A 20799-nucleotide genomic window follows, 5' to 3' on the forward strand; every position below is an offset into this window, starting at 1 on the left:
CTGGCCGTAGTCCAGGACATCAAGACTGTAACTCATTTCTTGTCCTTAAGGAAACATAATTTTGTTCATTAAGTGGCTGAAAGTATTACTGAAATATTGTGAAAGTTTTTAAAAAGTTGGAGTCTTGGGTGAGGGGAAACAAGACTTCTGGGAACTTGGTAAACACGGCTGCCCAACTCACCTGGGCCAGATGGGTTGGTGCTGGGGGTCCACGCCATCCTCTGCCTGTGGCGGGCTTGGCTGCACCCCAGCATGCCTTGCTGCGGTGGGTGGGCCCATGATTGGCCAGTTAGAGGGGAAGAGGAGGGACATACGGTTCCTGGCAGGCCTCTCTAGGAGGCTGAAGGTCCCTATCTTTGGTGCTCCAGTCCTCCAGGCAGCCTATTGGTCTGCTGTCCTGGAGGCAGGGCTCCCTCCAGGCTCCTCTTGCTCTTCAACCTTTATAAGGCCACGTGGCGTTCCTCTGAGGCACCATTTTAGCTCGGCTCTCCCGCCCTTCCTCTCTCGAGTTTATGATTTTTCCTGCCACAATGTTTGGGCCAGCAGCATAGGTTATGGATCTGGTAGGCGTGGTTTCCAGGGCTGTGTAGCACTGGATCGGGAGTCCTTTGGCATATGAGTGCACTGAGGGCATGCATTGTGGCCATTGCTGGAGCTACTTCATGGCAGTGCCTCCCAGTGACTAGGGGCTTGACTGAGAACATACGATTGGCTGATTGCATGTCTGCAAGATGGCGTTTTCATAGCCCCTATGCCATCCCGAAGCCTGGGCGTGACCAGGCATTTCAGTTCATCGAACAACCAGGGGGGTGGAGTTACGATGTTCCAGATCCAGACCTCATGCTTTGGGACAACATTTCTTAGACATGTTGAGCTTCAAACACCAATGGCTCATCCAGTGAGAAATAGCTGTCAGACAAGATGAAACTTGCTGCTCAAGCCCTGGCGAAAGGTCAGGGGTGGAAAGATACAACTGGGTATCGCCATGTCTAAGACGGAGCTTCTTGTCTTCCCTCCTAAGCCCACCCTTCAATATTCCTTTTCTATCTCTGTCAACAACATCTCTATTCAGCCGGTTCAGGAAGCCCGCAGTCTTGGTTTCATTTTCGACTCCTCTCTGTCATTTATCCCTCAGATTCAGGCCACAGCCAAGGTCTGTAGATTTTTCCTCTATAATATTTCCAAAATCCATCCATATCTCTCTGCTTCTATTGCAAAGACTTTGGTCCATGCCCTAGTGGTCTCTCGACTTGACTACTGCAACCTTCTCTTGGCACGGCTTCCTCTCTCTCACCTCCACCCATTGATTTCTGTTCAGCACTCAGCTGCTCGTGTTATCTCACGCTGGTATGACCATGTCTCCCCTCTGATTTCATCTCTTCACTGGCTCCCCTTTCCCTTCCACATTTGGTACAAGCTTCTCCTGCTCACCTTTAAAGCCCTGCATGGGCTGGCCCCTCCCTATCTCTCTGAACTACTTTCTCCCTACATCCCGACTCGTTCCCTCCGTTCTGGTACCCAAGGTCTCCTGTCCCAGCCCAGAATTTCCATGGCCCCGTCCCAGATTCGTCCCTTCTCGCTTGCTGCCCCTCACTCCTGGGACCTCCTCCCCTTACAAGCATGACTCAACACATCTCTATCCAGCTTCAAAGCTGAGTTAAAGACCATATTGTTTAGGGAAGCATTCCCAGGGAGTCTGTGATTGTGTCCTGGTTGTTCAGATGCTTGACTCAGTAGTGGATATTGCTGTTTTAACTTGTTTCATATGATGTTTTTAATTTGTTGCTTTAACTTTTAGATTGAACGCCATAGGCAGGCTTTTATATTCTTGATTTTACTTGGTTTTGTACAGCACCATGTAGATTTATGGCGCTTTATAAATAAAGATAATAATAATAATAATGACCTTTTTCCCAATAGAAAGAACTATCATTACCACTCCTCCTTCCAATATGGATGTTACAGTGGGAGAAAGCATAGTCCTGCCTTGTCAGGTATCCAAAGATCCATCCATTGAGGTTGTGTTCATATGGTCATTCAATGGAGACGTTATAGATTTTAAAAGAAAAATGACACATTTTGAAAGAGCTGGAGGAGTAAGTTTTGCAATTTCTTTATTCCTTAACCAATTTTGTATGTGCTGAAAGTCACCATCTAAAATCATATGGATATTTGTCAAAAGTTATCCCCGCCTCTCATATGTACTACTGAATCATAGTTATATCAATTAATTTTGCATGCTGCATAAATACATAATTCTGATCTTAATTATAAATGTGTGTTAACATTTGCATCTATTGCTGATTATAAAAATTAAGTATATCAGCTTCTGCATGTACTGAATTTTACCAATAATGGCTTTGGATCCTTGATATCCGGCTCCCTTAAGAAACTGGCACTCTAAGCAAGAACTATCTTTCTTTGTGGCAAGGCCAAGCCTGCACTCAGCTTGGAAAGAATTGAAAATTCAGAAGTTACATGATCTAACAAACAAACAAACAAGCTTCATTTATATACTGCTTCATACCCCCTAAGCAGTGTCTAAGCGGTTTACAACTGTAAGCTAATTTGCCCCCAACAATCTGGGTACTCATTTTAGCACCCTCGGAAGGATGCAAGCCTGAGTCGAGCTTGAGCCCTTTTTCTGGTCTTGAACTCGCAACCTTATGGTTTTGAGTGAGTGGCTGCAGTACAGGCATTTAACCACTGCGCCACCAGGGCTCTTGTATCTCATTTTTTTAAAAAAAGTGTCAGAGTACACCTTTATTTTTCCAAGTATACAACTGAGGGCATGTGTTTAAACAACAGTAACTACCCACTTGCTATATTTTCCAAAGGAAGTGTCCAAATGATACTTCAAGGGAGCTCTAGCCTCTAAATGACTGTAGCTGTCAATAGTATCAACAGCCTGAGGATCCCAAAGTTCTCACTATGAAAGCACAGGTTTTATTACCTACCTAGGCCCCACTGACAGACATGAAAATCTGCCAGTTTAATTTTCATTCTATTTCTAAGGGTGTATCTACACTGTAGAAATAATGCAGTTTAAGCACTTAAGCTCATCCTACAGAATACTAGGATTTGTAGTTTTACAAGTTCTTTAGCCTTCTCTACCAAAAAGTCCTGATGCCTCATAAAACTACAAACCCCAGGATTCGTAAGATGGATCAATGCAGTTAAAGTGGTGTCAAACTGTATTAATTTTATAGTGTGGATGCACCCTGAGTCCCACCGGCATTCTCTTTCCAGTAGTCATGAGACTTTTCTCCTTTTCAAGTAGCACTTTTTCTAGTGTTTTTACGTATTTCACCTATTCGTGAAAGCACACTTGTGTGCATTTCCTCCCCAGACACATTTTTGCCATGCACATTTTTCAAATATGCGCCTGGTTTTATGCATCAAAACACAGATCAAGCCTCAGAAACCATTAGTTTTACCCACACAATGCACTTGATCTTGATGCCAGCCTTAGCATCCTAGATATGAAACATTTCCTTTTCATCCTGTTCACATCAAAGCCCTGCCAATGTAACTGAGTAACTATTGTACCCAACAGTTTGGCAGAATCAGATGAATTGAATTTTCTAAACCCTCTTCAATGACCCATGTAGAGCAGACCCTAGAGCATTTTACAATAACTCAAACTGGATGTAACCCAGTTTAGACATCTATAGGGAAAGCTGCAGCCAGTGCACTATCCTTAATTGTTCAAATGTATTCCTGGACAATGTATATATTCTGGAAATCAAAGCTCAGGGCTGGATCTAGAACTACTTCCAAATTGTGAAGCTGCATCTCCAGATGGAGTGTAACCCCATTCAGCAAAGCCTGTATCCCCATTCTATGATCTGACTAGGAACATTTCTGTCTTGTTTGGATTCAGTTTCAGTTTGTCTACTACTGAAGCCTTATTCTACCAAAACTCTACCCACTGCTTCTACTGGTTCTCCAAAATTTATAGGACCTATCAATTTCACATATGGGTTGTGTCTGAACTCTGAAAGCCAAAATGCCTGATGTACCTATTTCCCATTGGAAACTTTATTGCATTATATAGCCAGTATTTGTGAGATGCTATAATAAAAATTGAAAGAAGGTCATGACAGTAATTTAAATTTAAAATGGCAGTTTTATTGATATTTAACAACTGACAAAAATATCCTTTATGGAAAATATATTACAGTGCTATCTTTTCTTTCTTTTTCATCTCTAGGAATCCATAGGGGACCTTATGATAAGAAACATTCAGCTAAACCATTCTGGCAAATACACATGCACAGTGCAAACAGCTATGGACATCCTCTCTGAAACAGCAGAAATAATTGTAAGGGGTAAGTCTATTAACTGTAAAATGCCAACTAACTATAGCACTGAGACGAATAGCATTCAGCATCAAAGAAACTGGTTGAATGTTTGTTTGTTTGTTTAAAAATATGATCTTCAGGTAAGATAAATGTCCTGCTGTTATATATCCCTTCTGGACGTACGTTTGCCTGACAGGAAACTAACCAAATCAGATGGAAGTGCCAGCAGGTATTATTACGTTGTTTTCACTCTCACATTTCTAGGATATATGTTTGCAGAAATGTAAGGATATGCATATATCTGCCTTTAGAGGGTTTTGCTCTGAAAGGCAACATCTAAATCTTGTCATAAATCAAATTTTAAAGAAAAAAAATCCACATTTTGGAACCAGTTAATAATGTAGTTGTTGTTATTGTGTGCCTAAAAGTCATTTCCAATTTATGGTGACTGTAAGGGGAATATATTACTAGATTTTATTTGCAAGATTTGTTCAGAAGAGGTTTGCCATTGCCTTCCTCTTTGTCTGAGTGTAACTTCCACAAGGTCACCCAGTGGGTCTGAGTAGGGATTTGAATCCTGGCAAGTTGGGATTGCAAAGGCAACCCCCCTTTGAAAAAATATTGCCGAGGAACCTCCATGATAGAGTCACCATAAATCAGAAGCAACTTAAAGGCAAACAACAACTACAGGATGACAGGGCAGACAGTAGATTACCAGCCATGGTGAATATTCCAGAGCATCCTCTGTAGTCTTGTTCTTTGGGTTATGGGACCTGAAGGCAGAAAAAAGACCCCCTTAAGGACTTCCAGATAACACAGTATCCTGTTATTTGGGAAGCTGTAAGCCAGAGCCAACTAGCTTGAGCCAGGGTCAAGGATTAGTTTGCCTATGGCATAATAATGGGAAAAAGTGATCCCTGCCTCCATGGCTACATGGAAAGCTATCTGGTGTTGATGCATTGCATATAATAAATAGTTCAATAAAATTGAGACACTAGCTCATTTCTCATCTGTGTCTTGCTTTTTTCTTCCATGTGAATGTTTGAAAAACATCAATGATCTTAGAGATGTGATTTCATGTGCTTAGTAAGAATATCAACCAGTAGGGATGGGTTTGTTAGTGAAGGAACATATATCTATCATTGGGCTAGAATAGCAACTAGCATGGCTGACAATCAAGGAATAGGGGTAGATGTGAACTGACTTGCTAGTAGTTGTGTGCAGGATTTTGTTCCCAATGTATCATCAGGCAGAAATGGGCATAATTCACTTGGCAGGAGATTCACCCATCCTTTACACTGGCTAGGAATGCCTGGAACTTGACACAGGCTATCATAGGGCTTTCATGTGTTCCAGAAGACATATGGATAAGACAAATTCAGTTCAGTTTTGAGAGACCACTGTGACACTGGAAAGGAAGTTTGGCTTTCAGAATTGTGGCTAGAGACTGAAAATAGGATCTTGGGTGAGTGCCCAAAAAGCAGAAAGGGAAGTCCTTTGTCAATTTATATTTTATAGTTTGAAGAATGACTCAAAAGACATGAGCTGCTTTATATATAATGTACCATGTCTTTGAGAAGCCACTAAATTAGGCAATCCAGAAGGGTAATTCACTTCTGCTTTTAAAAAACATTCCTAATTACTTCTAGTAATCAAAGTCATAGCTGTATTAGTCTGGAATATCAGTATCCAAAGGGATCTTGTAACACCTTTGTGACTAACTGCAAAATAAATTGCAGCCTAAGCTTTCATAGACTTGATCTATGACTTGTATCTGAAGAAGTAGACCAAGACCTTAAACAGATTGCTCAAAAGGGCTGATTTTGGGCCACATTGGGAGCATGGCATTCAGATGATGCACACTCTGAACATGTCTGGAAGGCACCCCAGGCATGGCTCTTCCCACTGCTTCTTTTTGGTGCCTGCTTCAGGACTGCGGTGGTGGCCTGGTTTGATGCTGGGTGTGTGTGGCTGCTGCTGTCCTAGGGTGAACGGCAGTGGCGTGGTCCCAGCACAGATCTTTTGCACTGTCTGCTTCACCCACAAGTCTACAAAAGCACATGCTACAACTTCTTTCACATAGTCTCAAAGTAGACAAAATCTACAAAAGTGTATGCTACATCTTTCATACAGTTAGTCTCAATGTGCTACAAGATCCTTTTGCATATTTCTAGTAATGCACTACATATCTGGTTCACAACTAGACTCTAAAGAACACCACAAGTAGAAACTCATTTGCTAAAGTAATATGGTCCCTTTCTTTTTAATAAGGCACTCCAGGCCCACCCAAAGATGTTAGCATTGAACATGTCTCAAGTACAACTGCAGTGCTAAACTGGAGACCTGGAACAGATAACAACAGTCCTATTCAGATCTACACAATTCAGACAAGGACTCCTTTTTCAGTTGGATGGCAGGCAGTTTCTACAGGTACACATTTCTGACTTACATTGTATGCTATATATTTTTTAAATATTCTGCCCCTAAACTTTTTTGTTTTATATCTAGTTCCCGAAATTATTAATGGAAAGACTCACACAGCAACAGTGGTTGATCTAAATCCTTGGGTTGAATATGAATTCCGAGTTGTGGCTGGCAATGGTGTTGGAATTGGGGAGCCAAGTACACCATCTGAGCTATTAAGAACTAAAGCATCTAGTAAGTTACCTAAAATTATGCTGATGGCATTTTAAAATGCATTTTTTTTCAATGAAAAGCTCAATAATAACAGTGCACACACACACATACACTCCCATTCAGTGATGCTTATGATGGAAAACAGTGATTTTCAAATTATTGTTTATATACTATTGTTCTTCAGTTATATTTTCATCCTGTTTCTCATTAAAAATTGGCCACACAGGTAGTTCAGATGCTAATCTTATATACATAACAACAAAAATGAAATACAAAATCTTACTTGTAGGAAGGAATTCTAGGGCTGAAAAAGTGTATATCCACAATGGAATGGTGTCTGACAAGTATATCCCCTCCCTTTGACTATTTGCTATAAACATATTTCACACCCAGGCATAGAAAAGTGTGCTTTTGTTGTAATATTATCTAATAAAACACTAGGAATATTAGTGTTTTATAAAGGTTATGTATAAGTGAAGTAAAAATGATTTATTTTAACATTAATTGGTATCTTATTTAAAAATGCATAAATGGTTACCTTTTTAAAAAATGCAGTCTGGACACCAAAACTCCTAATTCATGTAAAATCTTCCATGACTTCAAACAAGAGCTCATTTAACACAAAATCTTCCATAGTTTTTTTTTTTAAAAATCCTTATGTCTGATAAGTGACTGAAGATAAAGGGATATGGGAAATTAAATAATGACTGAAAGCCGCCTGTTTCTGGTGCCAAATATTAAGGAGTATGGCACTGTAAAGTAAGTAAAATGTTAACTTTCCCTCATTATTTAAAAACCCATTCAATTAACATAATTTTTTTTCTCAAGTATTTGCTTATTATGCTGATTTTACACACTGCACAATACTAGATAGCCAGCAAGAAACAATACTGTATACCTCTTTTTAAAACAATTTTTTCATTAAACTTTGACCTTTTGTGGAGAACTATGCATTGATTAGATATCCCCTCCTTAAGATAATTGAAATCTGGGATATAAAAGATATAGAAACATCAGAAAAGCACTCATGCATGTTCAGGTTAAAATATTGATCCTGGAGGTCTTGGAGATCTGGCTAAACTTTACTTACTTGACTGTTTAAATGTTCTGTAGATAATAGGGAAACAAATCTGCTGTGCAGCCAACTGCTAAGATTCTGGATTGCTAATTAAAAACCCACCTCTGAGCAACAGGTGTGACAAATAAATAGCAAAGAAAGAGTGACTAAGAAAGTCTATCTTCTATGGCCTACATTGCCAGCTAAAACCCAGCTGAATGTTCATACATTCCTGCAGGCAAATGAGCCACTGTTCATTTCATTAAAATGGAGCTGAGAATTAATTGAGCCTCTGCTGATGCAGTTAACCGTAAATTTTCATCTGTTTCTCAACTATGACCCAATTGAGGCTTTGTTGAACAGTAGTATAAATTTCTTTCCCATGCAAATACTATAAATACTGAACTCTTTTAAACACAAGCACTAATTGAGTATTAACTGGTTCAAGGAACAGTGGAATGCTAGTTGAGCTTGGCTTAGAAGTCTCTTTTTCATTCCTCATTTAGTTAACTATCCTTTTCCCCTTTCCTTAAATTTTTCCAAATCTAAGACGTGCCATTCAAAGTGAATGGTAGTACCAAAAAATTTCTGAAGAGTAAACTAATTCCTTCTCATAAATATAAAATGTCTAAAAAAACAAAAATTGAAACAACATGTGTAGCAATATTGTACAGCGATAATTAAAAGTTGAGAGTCAGCATGGTGTAATAGTTTGAGTTTTGGACTATGACTCTAGAGACCAAGGCCTTGAATCCTAGCTTGGCTATGTAAACCCGTTTATTTCTTTTGTTTACGCCATTTTAACCTGTTAGTATTGACTTTACTGTACACAGCTCTGAATTCTTTTGATACTGTTATTGTGTGCCTTCAAGTCATTTCTGACTTATGTGGTTTTCTTGGCAGGGTTTGTTCAGAGGACGTTTGACATTGCCATATAAATTTGGAAGTCTTTGGAGTGATGCTCGGCAGTTGTCTACACATACATTCCACAGTACTGCCCAACATACTGCCCATGGTATGAGTTGCTCCCTTTGAGGTTGAAAACAAGGCACTTGTGGCAGTGGCAGTGGTGCTGGGTGATACAGTGGAATGCATGTATAAACAGCTGCCTAGCATCACTCCAGAGCCCTCCAAATTTCCTTGGAAAATCTGAGGCAAAACTGCATTAAACTTTTTAATGCAGTTTAGGGCATGAATGGCCCAGATTCAATGTGGAGCTGGCCACACATCGCAAAGAAAGTCCAGTGAAATCAGGGTTTTGGCCATGCATCATGAAAACAGGTTGTAGTAAGGGCAGGGGGGAACCAATTGATTTTGTCATGTATACATGGCCTAGTATCTCACAAATCTGAAAGCATTTAAAGTGGTATGGAAGTGCTAGAACTGTGTAGTGTACATGAAACCCTCATTACTCAGGAAGACATTTCCTAATGTACATTTACAGTGCTTTAGAAATAAACTATAATAATAAGAAGAATAAAAATAAGAATAAGACAATACTGTTCAACACAGTGTGGTAGTGCATTACAAAGAAATGATTTAAAGAATTAACGTAGTGAATTTTCCAAGTTCTCATTGCTCCACTGCCATATCATATTTATCATCATCATCATCATCATCATCAATTTATATCCCATCTTTCTCCCAAACCTGGGACTTAGAGTGACTTACAATATTTAAAAAAATACAATTAAAACATACAAAATAGTACATTAAAACAGAATTAAATTACTACATTATTAAAACAAATTGCATGTTAAAATATCAAATACCATTTCAAAAGATTAAAAATGCTTAAAACACATTAAAACAATATAACACCACAAGTTGGGGTGTTAGTCTGCCAGCAGAAGACCAACAAAGAGAAGGTTATTCTGGTCTCCCTGGAAAGGTAGTTCCAAAGTTTTGGGGCAGCCATGGAAAGGGACCTCTCTCATGTCCCCACCAACTGTGCTTCTGATGGTGGTGGGACAGAGAGAATGGTCTTTCCAGACGATCTCAGAGCCCAGGGCAGCTCATTCAGGAAGATACATTCAGGGAGCCTGGTCCTGAGCCATAGAGGGCTTTGTAACTCATAACCAGCACAACCTCCTTGAATTGAGGTGGAAAGGAGTAGTGGAGTTGCATGTCATTTGCATATTGGTGGTATCACACCCCAAAACTATGGATGACCTCTCCCAGTGGTTTCATGTATATGTTAAATAGCAAAAATAGGTTGGGCACTGGCCGATAATTATTCATTATAGTGGGATTCAGGGATGGCTTTTTCATCAAAGCCTCACAACTGCCTCCTTTAGAAGGGGGAACTCTGCCTGGTTGTAGGGAGTCATTGACTACCTCCTTCACCCACTCAGCCAGCCCCCTTCTGGCCTGTTTAAGCCAAGATGGACAAGGGTCCAACACACAAGTGGTGGCTGTCACCTCTCCAAGAATTCTGACCACATCCTCAGACTGCACAAATTGAAAAGTATCCATTAACACTGGACAGACAGGTGTCAAGGTTACATCCACTGGCACTGTATCAACTACACCATCCAAGTTGGAGCAGATCTGAGTGATTTTATGTACAAATTGTCCTGTTGTTGTTGAGTGGTCTGCATTTTCTACTTGAGGGTCAGTATGTAAGAAACCCCTGACACTTGGAACAAATTTTCTGGATGGCTCCTTGCTGATGCAATGCTGGCAGCAAAAAAAGAATTTATTTGCCTCACAGCCATGGAGTAGGCTTTCAGATAGGTTCAAGCCTGTGTTTGGTCAGGTTCACCAATGTTGTTCTAGTCTCCATCTCACTCGGTTCATCATCATCAACTCCCTGGAAAACCAGGGGGCTGGTTTGGCTCCACTCCATAAGTGGGGATGGTCAAGAGTGACTCTGTCCACTGCCCTGGCCATTTCTCCATTCCAAAGGTTAACCAGAGCTTCAACAGATTTGCCTGCTGAGATGACTTCCCAATATCCTTCAGGAATCCATCTGGACCTATCAACCTCCTGGGGCAGACCATCTTAATCCGTTTCACATCCAATTAGTCTAAACCTGACCAGATAATGAGGTGTCGCAAGTTCCTCCACACCAAGATCATCACACAACTCAGCACAGAAAACAAGGTCCAGAGTGTGCCCAGCAGCCTGAGTTGGGCCAGATACCAGTTGGGACAGACCCATGGTTGTCATAGAGGCCATGAAGTCCTGAACCACTTCTGAAAGGGCAGTCTCAGCATGGATGTTGATGTTCCCCAGCACCAACCCTGAGACCAGCCCAGCTAACTCAGGAAGGGAGACTGAGGAGCAGCTGGGAGGGAGGTACACCTACAGAATCTTTATTCTGTTCCAGCTACCCATCTTTAGGTATACACATTAAAAACCTGTAGACTGTGTGATTGGAGCCAGATCATGATAGACCACTGCAATTCCACCTGCCCCCCCTCCCCCCCGGGTCTTGCCCGCTGCTGCACAGGGAAGCCTGGTGGACAAACCTGAAAGAAATGTACCACCCCCTCCAGCCTCATCCAACCAGATTTCTGTAATACAGGCAAGGTCAGCTTGTTCATCCAGAATGGGGTCTTGAATGGCAGCTGCTTGCTGCTTTTCCATTAACTGACCTGGCATTCAGCAGCAGCATTTTCAACTCGGGGGAGTATCGCCAAAGTTACCATACTATTTGGGTTGGGAGACAGTTTGGGGACTACAAACACCCTCTTGTGTTCCCCTCTTCCTTGATATTTTAATTGTCTCTTCCCTCCGTATCCCCCCTTAACCTATATGACTCCAATGTCTGCTCAAACTGTGTCTCCCTTCCCTCCTCTGCAAAGCACATCCTTCCTGTATTAGGCTGACAAGCCAGTAGCTATTAAAAACAGTACACTAAATAGACAGGCAGATGATAAAAAGAGAGATGGTCAGAACATGTAATAAACTTTTTCTCTGCAAGAAAAAAACCAGGCCCTCACCCTCTGCACCCAGCACAAGTCTGCTAAGTCAGGGCCCCAGACCTGTGAAAAGAGGTGTCCCACTAAGGAGACAGAAGTCCAAAGCAGCAGTAGAACCAGCAGCCGCTTCTTTCCCCTGGCCCCAGATAGTCATTGTGGTCCTCTGTCTCTCTGCTGGGGTGTTTTTGAGCATGTGGCCCTTAGCAGTTGTAATTTTCAGGCATTTTGGAGGTTGAGCTAACATGGACAACCCCTTTTTACCACAACAAATTAAACCATGAAGTTTTCTGTTAATTGAATGAATGCTTCTCCATTGCCAGCTGTGATGCTATGAACTCCACTGTAGACTTTGAATCACATGTGCTGTGTCCTCCCTTCATATTGTCATGCAACTATACAAGGGATTTAGAGAATAATAAATGTTTTGTTAATTACACAGAATTATCTGTGGATTTTTCCCCTTTTCAGTTCCCACAGTGGCGCCAGCAAATGTGAGTGGAGGTGGTGGAAGTCGGTCTGAACTCGTCATCACATGGGAGGTAATTTGTAAATCAATCTCAGCTCTTCAACGTAATGAAGGAAATTACATGACAGGTGTAGCAAAAGCAAGTTTCCTATGCCATTGTTAGCAATTTAGAGAAGTAAATTGTGAGAGGCATGTTATAAAGATGTTTAGAAGTCATCTGTAGCCCTCTTATCATCATTATGCAGAAGGCAGCTTAACACTCTAATCTGTTTAGGTATTTTCCGCATTAAATATTCTACACTGTTTTGTTTGCTTGTCTATGTCTCCCCATCCCCTGTTTTGAATATTATGCTGCCAAGGCATATCTTGTCATGCATGAAAAAAGACATGGCCTTTCAGAATGAAATACCACTCAGTGTATATTTAGAAGACTAGTAATATACCCAAAGGATAATTCATGCCTAAAGCTTCAACCCCTAAGCACACTTACTTGTGGGTAAATTCCACTGAAATCACATTTATTTCTAAGCAACAGTGGCTTAGAAGGTAAATGAAGATGCTCCCCACCCTAATTCACAATCACTTTTGCAATCTTCTTTAGCATTTGAATGGCAGTTTTCATAGGCTGTATTTAAGTATGTTCATTTCACCTCTTCAAATTTCACTGAAAACATGAAGTTAAACTAACTGAAAAGAGGGATGGGTATTATGTGGCTCTCCAGATTTAATTGTACTGCAACTCCCATCATCCCTAGCCAACATAATCAGTGGAGATGAGTAGTGGGCAATGTGATGCTACACCATCAGCAGTGCTATATATTGCCCATCCATGATGTAAAACATTGCTACTCAGACTGGTGATCCATGGTCCTATGCCAGTCCATGAGCTATTTGGCTGCCAGTTGTCTGTGCGTTTCCAAGAAAGAAACAGGTGTAGCCAATGGCACAAATAGGGTTCCAGTCCTTGGCACTTTGGGGAAACAGCTGGTCATTCACTCACATCCACTAGATTAAGAAACATGACTATTTGTAAAGTACGGTATCATACATTCTATATGATATGGAATGAGATTGTCCCTCATAGCACCACATTGCAAAATGTCCCATGCAAATGTTTATTATTTTTAAATTTAGTAGTTCTTGGAGATGTACTTGACATTTTAAAACTTATGCATGGAAAGAAACTCCCTAGTCCAAATAGGAAATGACTGAGGAAATATATCTAACCACATAAAAAGGAAGTTGAGCCCTTACAGATAACATAAACTGGTGTGAGCCAGTGCATCAGTCCAAGTGCAGAAATAATGGATGAGGGTTGGGAGGTAATATGAAAGGTAAGTAATGCAGTTCATTTCATATTCAAATATATAATTCAGTATGTACACACCATCAGTGTCCATGTTGTTCTAAGACTACAAGTAGAAAAATCCAGGCCCTGAGGTGCTTGCACACTGAAATACGACAGAGGGAACACAAGAAAGGAAGGGAAGTGGAACAGAGACAAACTGGAGAAGAAAATAATAGAAATAAATAGACCTGCAAAATCTGGCCTGCCTCAGTCCCAGAGGAAGCCCTTTGCTCAGGGCCTCACTCTATAGAGAAGTTCTTCATTGATATGCTTGCTGGATGTAGACAATTATCAGCAACATGAATTATTGTTGCTGAGTTCTTTCAAGTAATTTCCAACTTATTATGACCCTAAGATGAAACTATCCTGGAATTCTCTTAGCAAGATTTGTTCTGAGGGTGTTTGTCATTGCCTTCCTCTGAGACTGAGAGAGAGTTTGACTTTTACAAAGCCACCCAATGGCTTTCTGTGTCGAAATGGGGATTCAAGACTCTGGTTTCCCACAGTCCTAGTCCAGCACTCAAAGTACTATGCCACATTGGCTCGTTAGAATAAATGATAGCCAGTGTAATTCAGATCTCAACCTGACATTTGGATTTGGATTTGCCCTTAAACTTTAAGGCTTAAAGGCTTCAGAGTCAGCCTGAGTGCACCTAGTTTCCAGAAGGATTATATCCCCCTCAGAAATAAGAGATAGAAAAAAAGGATTTTGTTGAAAGGACAGACAAAGAGGAGAAAGTTTTGAAATCTAAAGAAAGATGTCAAAAGTCCATACAAAGCAGAAGTGTTTTCCTTAGCAAAACAAATCAAAATGAAGCAAAACAAAACAAACAATTCCAGAAGCTCCTGGAATTTTCTTTGTAGCTCTCAAATATTTAAACTATTTTCATACTTTTTTTTAAAACACACACACGCACAATTATTTTGATGGAACACATATTCCATTTCAGATGATTGAAAGATAAAAGTGTTTGTTGGAAGAAGAATGATCAAGGCTAAATGTTAACAAAAGCATTTATAAGAATAAACCCTAAAAGAGGAATAGCATGGGATCTTTTCAAAAAGCCTTTTAAAAAGAAGCTGAATTTTTGTCACACTCCCCTTGATGTCCTAGCCTTGAAATTCCAGCTGAAAAAATGGAGTGAACAATGTGCAACAGAAATACATAAGTATTAGCATACTAAGAAAGTTATAGTGTCATGTGGTGATATGCAACAGCTAGAAGAGTTATTTCTAGCTCAACATTCCAACTCAGCACACTACATGGCTTTGTATGGGTTTATGAGCTGAATCTCTCTTTTGCCAAAACTGAAGGGATTTAATTTCCCACATTTTTCAGGGTCTTTTCAAAGCACTAGAGAGGAGAAAGTGAATTGAATTAAGTCAGACATAGGAAACTTGTGGTCTAGCTGTTGTTGAAACTGCAACTCCTGTCGTTCCTCATGTGGTGTTGGGGAGTTGCAGAACAACAAAATCTGGTGGGCAGAAAGCTGCCAACCTCCTGATTTGGCCCATGATACTGAGAAAGAGACCACCTATCTGAAATGGAATATATGTTGCATCAAAATAATTGTGGGTTTTTTTTATGCTCTTCTTTCTGTTTTTCCACTCTGAATTCATCTGCCCACATGCAGATGTGTTTTCATACATCTCAGATGTCTTGGCCACTCAAACCTCAAAGCATTGTGGTAATTATGAAATTTTTAACGTGCTTTGGAGAAATGTAATGACATAGGAGTCTGCCTTATTCTAAGTTAGGCCCTTTGATTAATCACATTCAGTGTTGTCTATGCAGACCTCCAGTATCCCTCCAGGGTTTCAAAATAGGTTGTCTTCCAACCCTTAACTGGCTAACCGGAGATGCGTGGCATGAGCCTGCGACCTTTCCTATGCAAATTGGGCCCTGCCATTAAAAAATGTGTCCCTTTCTCATAGATTCACCAAAATAATTTGAATAGGACACTTAGGCTGCATTTGCACTGCATTGTAGCTTGTTGTGGCTCTGCTCTGGTGCAGCAACAAACTACAATCCTCAGGATTCCATAGTACTGAGCCATGGCATTTAAAGTGGTCTCAAACTGGACTACTGGTATTTCTTCAGTCTGGATGCAGCCTTGCTTGAAGATGCTGGTGGGAAAAAGATAGTGTGAAGAAAGGGGGGGGGGGGCAGTTGTATGGGATGAGTAGTCATACACACTGAATTGCATACACACAAGTAGAGGGTGTTTTTCTTTAAGTAAATAAACTGATTGTGTTAAGTAAGTGGTACTGTACATGATGAGAGATCTTTTAACCCTCTCTTGAGGAATTTTTTTTTCCTGCAAAAATGTGTGAATCATCACAAATGTAATGATAAATGATTTTTCTTTTCTTTTCCTAGGGTTGACTTAAGCTGCCCTCTCTCTCATTGTTTATTTTTATACAATACACATTTTTATACAGCTACAATACAAATATAGCTATGGCATAAGTCCAATACATCATTTTAGCTGTGTTCCTTTAACACGCAGCAGCATTGCACCCAAGTTTCTGAGAGAAAATGTTCTTCTGACAGCATGTGACAAGGAACATATAAAAACTGAGAGTCCTTTATTCCCATGGACTTGACAGGTGACAGTTGTCTGTGCATCGGCCTACTGAAAGAGAAACCAGGAACAAAGGGGATATTTTCAATCATTAGCCAGAAAATGGATAACATTTCAGGCAAGAAATGTTGGGGCATTGCAAAGATATAATAGTAGTTAAAAAAAAAAAAAACCTCTTTACTCTCTAAACACGTTTAAACTTTTTCGTTTTAAATAGAGGTTTAAAAATGTATTTCCTACAGTACATCATTTACTTCGTTCTTATCCTCTCATTCCCCTCCTTTTGCTTTCTACTAATAGACATAAATGTTCCTGAGTCTATCCAAGCCCCCAGTATGTTGCAAATTACTTTGATTGACATGAAGCTTTTACTTTACAGGATCAGCAAACAAAAACAGAACACAACGATTCTGCTTCAGTGTAATAAATAGACTAGCCAACCAGATTAAATCTGAGATTATAGGAACATTGCAAACAAATTAAATGGTACAGCAAGTAGTGTATACTGTAACACACACAAGCATACCACTTACCTTCTGTTTTTCTAGTATCTGTCTCAGTGAACACTACAAGCCTGCATGTATAAAAGAACAGATTTCCTATATTTCTCAAAGTAACATAAGTTAAATTAACATAGCCACATAGCCTGAAAAACCCACAAAAACTATGGATGCTGGGTGTGAAAGTCTTTGACTTCACAAATGTTGCAACTGTTTACCTTTTTTCCTGTCATCCATCTCCCAGAAGTGTAAACAGAAGATAAAAGCAAACCTTCAATCCTCCCCACCTTTAGTCATATTCATCTTTTTCCAGTTCCTATGAGAAGCCCACAAGAAGGTGTAAAACTACACCCTCCTCTGCCTACTCTTCAATAACTGCTGTATAGAGGCATACTGCCTCTGATATGATTAGCGACACATATCCATAATTACAAATAGTTATTAAAATTCTTATACTCCAGTCCAATTCCCTACTAAAGCTATCCAAGTTGGTTCCCATCACTATGGTGCGGTACAGACCACCATAAAGCAGTGTACTAGCAACGATACTAGGGTTAGGGAGCGTGCACCAACCACATGCTCCCTAACCCTAGCACGTGTGAACTGTGCCATTGTTACATGGCACCATCCACATGGGACATGTGACGATGACATCATGCATGCACTGCCGAGTGGCACATGTGTGATGTCTCCGTGCCACCCCAATAGCCTCAGGAAAAGTGAATTGCTGCAAGCATCTACTAGTTTATATGCTTTTCCTCACTAATACCTTTTGCCATCTTGATTACATTAGGACTTGGTCACACATGACCTGGTTTTCATCCATGAATTGTTGGAGAGTATGAAATAAATTATGAATAAATTTAATAACATCTACTCAAATATAGATCCTTTGGGGATCCCACTGTTTATATCCCTTCACTATGAGAATGGAGAGTGTGAGAACTGTCATGTATTTATGACATCCTTCACCAAATGCCTCCCTTCAGGCTCTTTGACTAGCTATGGCTCCATACAGACAGGCCAAAATAAAGCTGCTTCGGGCCACTTTGGAGGTATGCTGTTTAAATGATGCATGTGTCCTAAGAGTTCAGAAGCTGCATCAAAGCTGCACTCCAGTCCTTAGGACTGGATCGTGGCTTTGGCGTGGCTTCTGTACTCTTAGGACGCATGCATCATTTAAATAGCATACCTCCAAAGTGGCCCGAAGCAGCTTTATTTTGGCCTGTCTGTATGGTGCCTATGTCGTTTTATTTTATGCTCAGGGCCTACTTTCACATAGGCAACTGGACACATTTTCATCTTCACCACTCTACAGATGATTCTACTAAAACCAGATTTCAATGAGCACCTGGGATTTAAGTGATAACAGTCTAGTTCTCTTCAGGTTCAAGTGGCCGCACCCTCCCATACATGCTCAGCTTGTCCCAGTTGGGCTTGCATCCTGCTCATCCATTTAGCCTACACTGTTGAAATGGTTAGCCTGAATAGGACTATAGTTTTGCTTAATTTTGGAATAGTCATGTGGGATGATTAGCTTGGAGGGAACATGACAAAAAGAGATATATGAGATCACTATATCCATAGATCTAAAAGGCTAGTGTGTTTGTGTGGCCATGGTCTGGATGGGAAGAGGCACTTCACCCCAACATATTTATTTATTTATTATTTGATTTATATGTCACTTCTCTCCCAATATGGGGCCCATATTTGGGGAGTGAGATACCCCCTGCACTGATCCCAAACCTGGTCTGGGCCTTGCCTGTTGATCTAAAAGGCAGGATTAGAACCAATGGAGGGCAACGGCAGGAAAGCAGTTTTCCACTATGCACTAGGAGAAACATCCTTAAAGTAAGAGGAGTTCAACAGTGGGAAAGACTGCTTTTGCAAGTGGTGGATTTTTCTTCACTGGGAATGTTCAAGTGGAGGCTGGACAGTTAGTGTCAGGGATGGCATAGATCCTTTCTGTATTGCAGATACTCCATTGAATTAAATGACCTGCAAGGTACCTTCCAGTTCTCACATGGAATGGAAATAGCAAAGGGAGAGGAATTAATTTTCATTATTCCAAATAAATTTGCACACACCACATCCTATGTGAGTATTAAATAAATCAGAAATGTCAGGCAATCCATTCATGGATCTTGTGCGTCTCATATAGTCTAGCCTGAAGATTAAGCAAAAACGTTAGATAGCAACAACTGGTTCCCTTCTGTTGTAATTCCTCACAGTTTAGCAGCTCAACATATTAAAGCTTGTGTTTTGTGCTGTGCCTGTGATGTTACAGGGAGGGAAAATCAACTTCAGACTGAGCTGATAATGAAAAGCTTTTAATTTTGAAAACGTTGTGCCTTCTTTTAATGCTGCTGATTAGGTCTTTTGGTTTTAATAGATTTATTTTTTATTGTTATTTTCAATATTAAATTGATTGATGGAGCAAACATTATTATCTCCTCGGAAGCACAGTCAACCAAATCAATGCAACTAAAATATACAGATAGAGTGAAGATTCAATTTAAAAAGTGTATACTGTGCTTGCAAGTGGTTATTGATCGATTACTGTGCTTCTTGCAGTCAATTCCTGAGGAACTACAAAATGGGGAAGGTTTTGGATACATCATTATGTTCCGGCCCCTTGGCTCAGCAAGCTGGACAAAAGCTGTTGCTTCCTCAGTAGAAGCATCCAAATATATCTACAGGAATGAAAGCATCACACCATTATTCCCTTTTGAAGTAAAAGTGGGAGTCTTCAATCATGAAGGAGTAGGCACTCTGAGCCCAATATATATTGTCTACTCTGGAGAAGATGGTAAGCAAAGCTATCCATTGATTAACATTTATGACACTGTTGTGTCATCTTATGTTGGCAATTGCTGTAGAATGTAGGATTTGTACCTCATCCAAAATTCTCACACTGATATATTTGTCCACAATGACAACATGATACTGTAGTGGTTCAGTGGGTAATATGTCATATCATCAGCATTTTGTTGGTGCTGCAGGAACTTTTTGGATATGGATATAAATTGTTGTCATGATTTACAGTGTGCCCATGTCATACGCAGACGCACCATATGTGGTTTTCAGTATACGCTGAAATCTGCTAGGGAGCCCGTGGGAGCACATGGGGCACAAGGGGCAGCACGTTCCATTAAGAATAATGGGGTGCATGCCCATGGCGCACATGCACCGCCATGCCACCGCGCCATGCACAAGCCCCATTATTTTCAATGGGTTCAAGCATACGTTTTTTTTTACATGGGGGGGGCGGCCGTCCAGAACGGATCCCCCGTGTAAAAAAAGGGCACACTGTATATGCCTATATCTTCTATTTGCTTGATATTAATGCAAGATTCAGATTTGGTCTACTGAAATATGTCTTTACAAGATCTTCAATCCTTTTCTCCTTCTACTAGAGCCACAGATAGCACCAACTGGAACTTCTGTACAAAGTATCTCCGCATCTGAAATGGAAGTTTCTTGGAATCCAGTTGCATGGAACAGACACACAGGACGAGTTCTTGGCTATGAGGTGATACACTTCATATTCTATGCTATTTTCAAACAAATTTGTCTGGTTCATCCAATATATATATATATATAGCACACGTCCACACCTCTACCAGTCTCCTCTCCATCCTTCATAATCTACGTTCTCTAGAATTTCCTTTTTTGTTTTAAGTAGGTTTTCTCCCTTTGTGCCAATAGTTCATGTTGCACATTGATGCAGTGTGACTATTTCTTCCACAAATACATTTCCTTTTTAACTTCACTATTCTGGATGGGTTTGCATGCTATTTTCCATCTGCAAATTAGATTTTCCTTTCCTTCAAATATACTGTTCAATTTATCAAGATTCTTTCTTTGAGAACCTCATCAGCCAGTATTACATTTCTACCTACTATTTTCAACTGTCAATAGAATTGTTGTGGTGGTGGTTGCTTTTGTTCCCCATAGACCTCTTGTAGTGCTATTT

The 20799-nt window shown here is 40.3% G+C and overlaps 1 protein-coding gene across 1 annotated transcript in view; it reads left to right on the forward strand.

Annotated features, from left to right (window-relative positions):
- CNTN6 (contactin 6) overlaps positions 1-20799 on the forward strand; it is a 316406-nt gene that overhangs the window by 275382 nt on the left and 20225 nt on the right. The window contains exons 13-19 of the mRNA XM_089519787.1: positions 1921-2096; positions 4214-4331; positions 6576-6734; positions 6813-6962; positions 12393-12463; positions 19398-19632; positions 20240-20355. Of these exons, the coding sequence (XP_089375913.1) occupies positions 1921-2096; positions 4214-4331; positions 6576-6734; positions 6813-6962; positions 12393-12463; positions 19398-19632; positions 20240-20355 (1025 nt within the window). The remainder of the gene's footprint in view (positions 1-1920; positions 2097-4213; positions 4332-6575; positions 6735-6812; positions 6963-12392; positions 12464-19397; positions 19633-20239; positions 20356-20799) is intronic.

The sequence above is a fragment of the Sceloporus occidentalis genome, unplaced genomic scaffold, assembly GCF_023333645.1.
Source record: "Sceloporus occidentalis isolate IW3139 unplaced genomic scaffold, rSceOcc1.0.p SCAF_1, whole genome shotgun sequence".
NCBI lineage: Eukaryota > Metazoa > Chordata > Lepidosauria > Squamata > Phrynosomatidae > Sceloporus > Sceloporus occidentalis.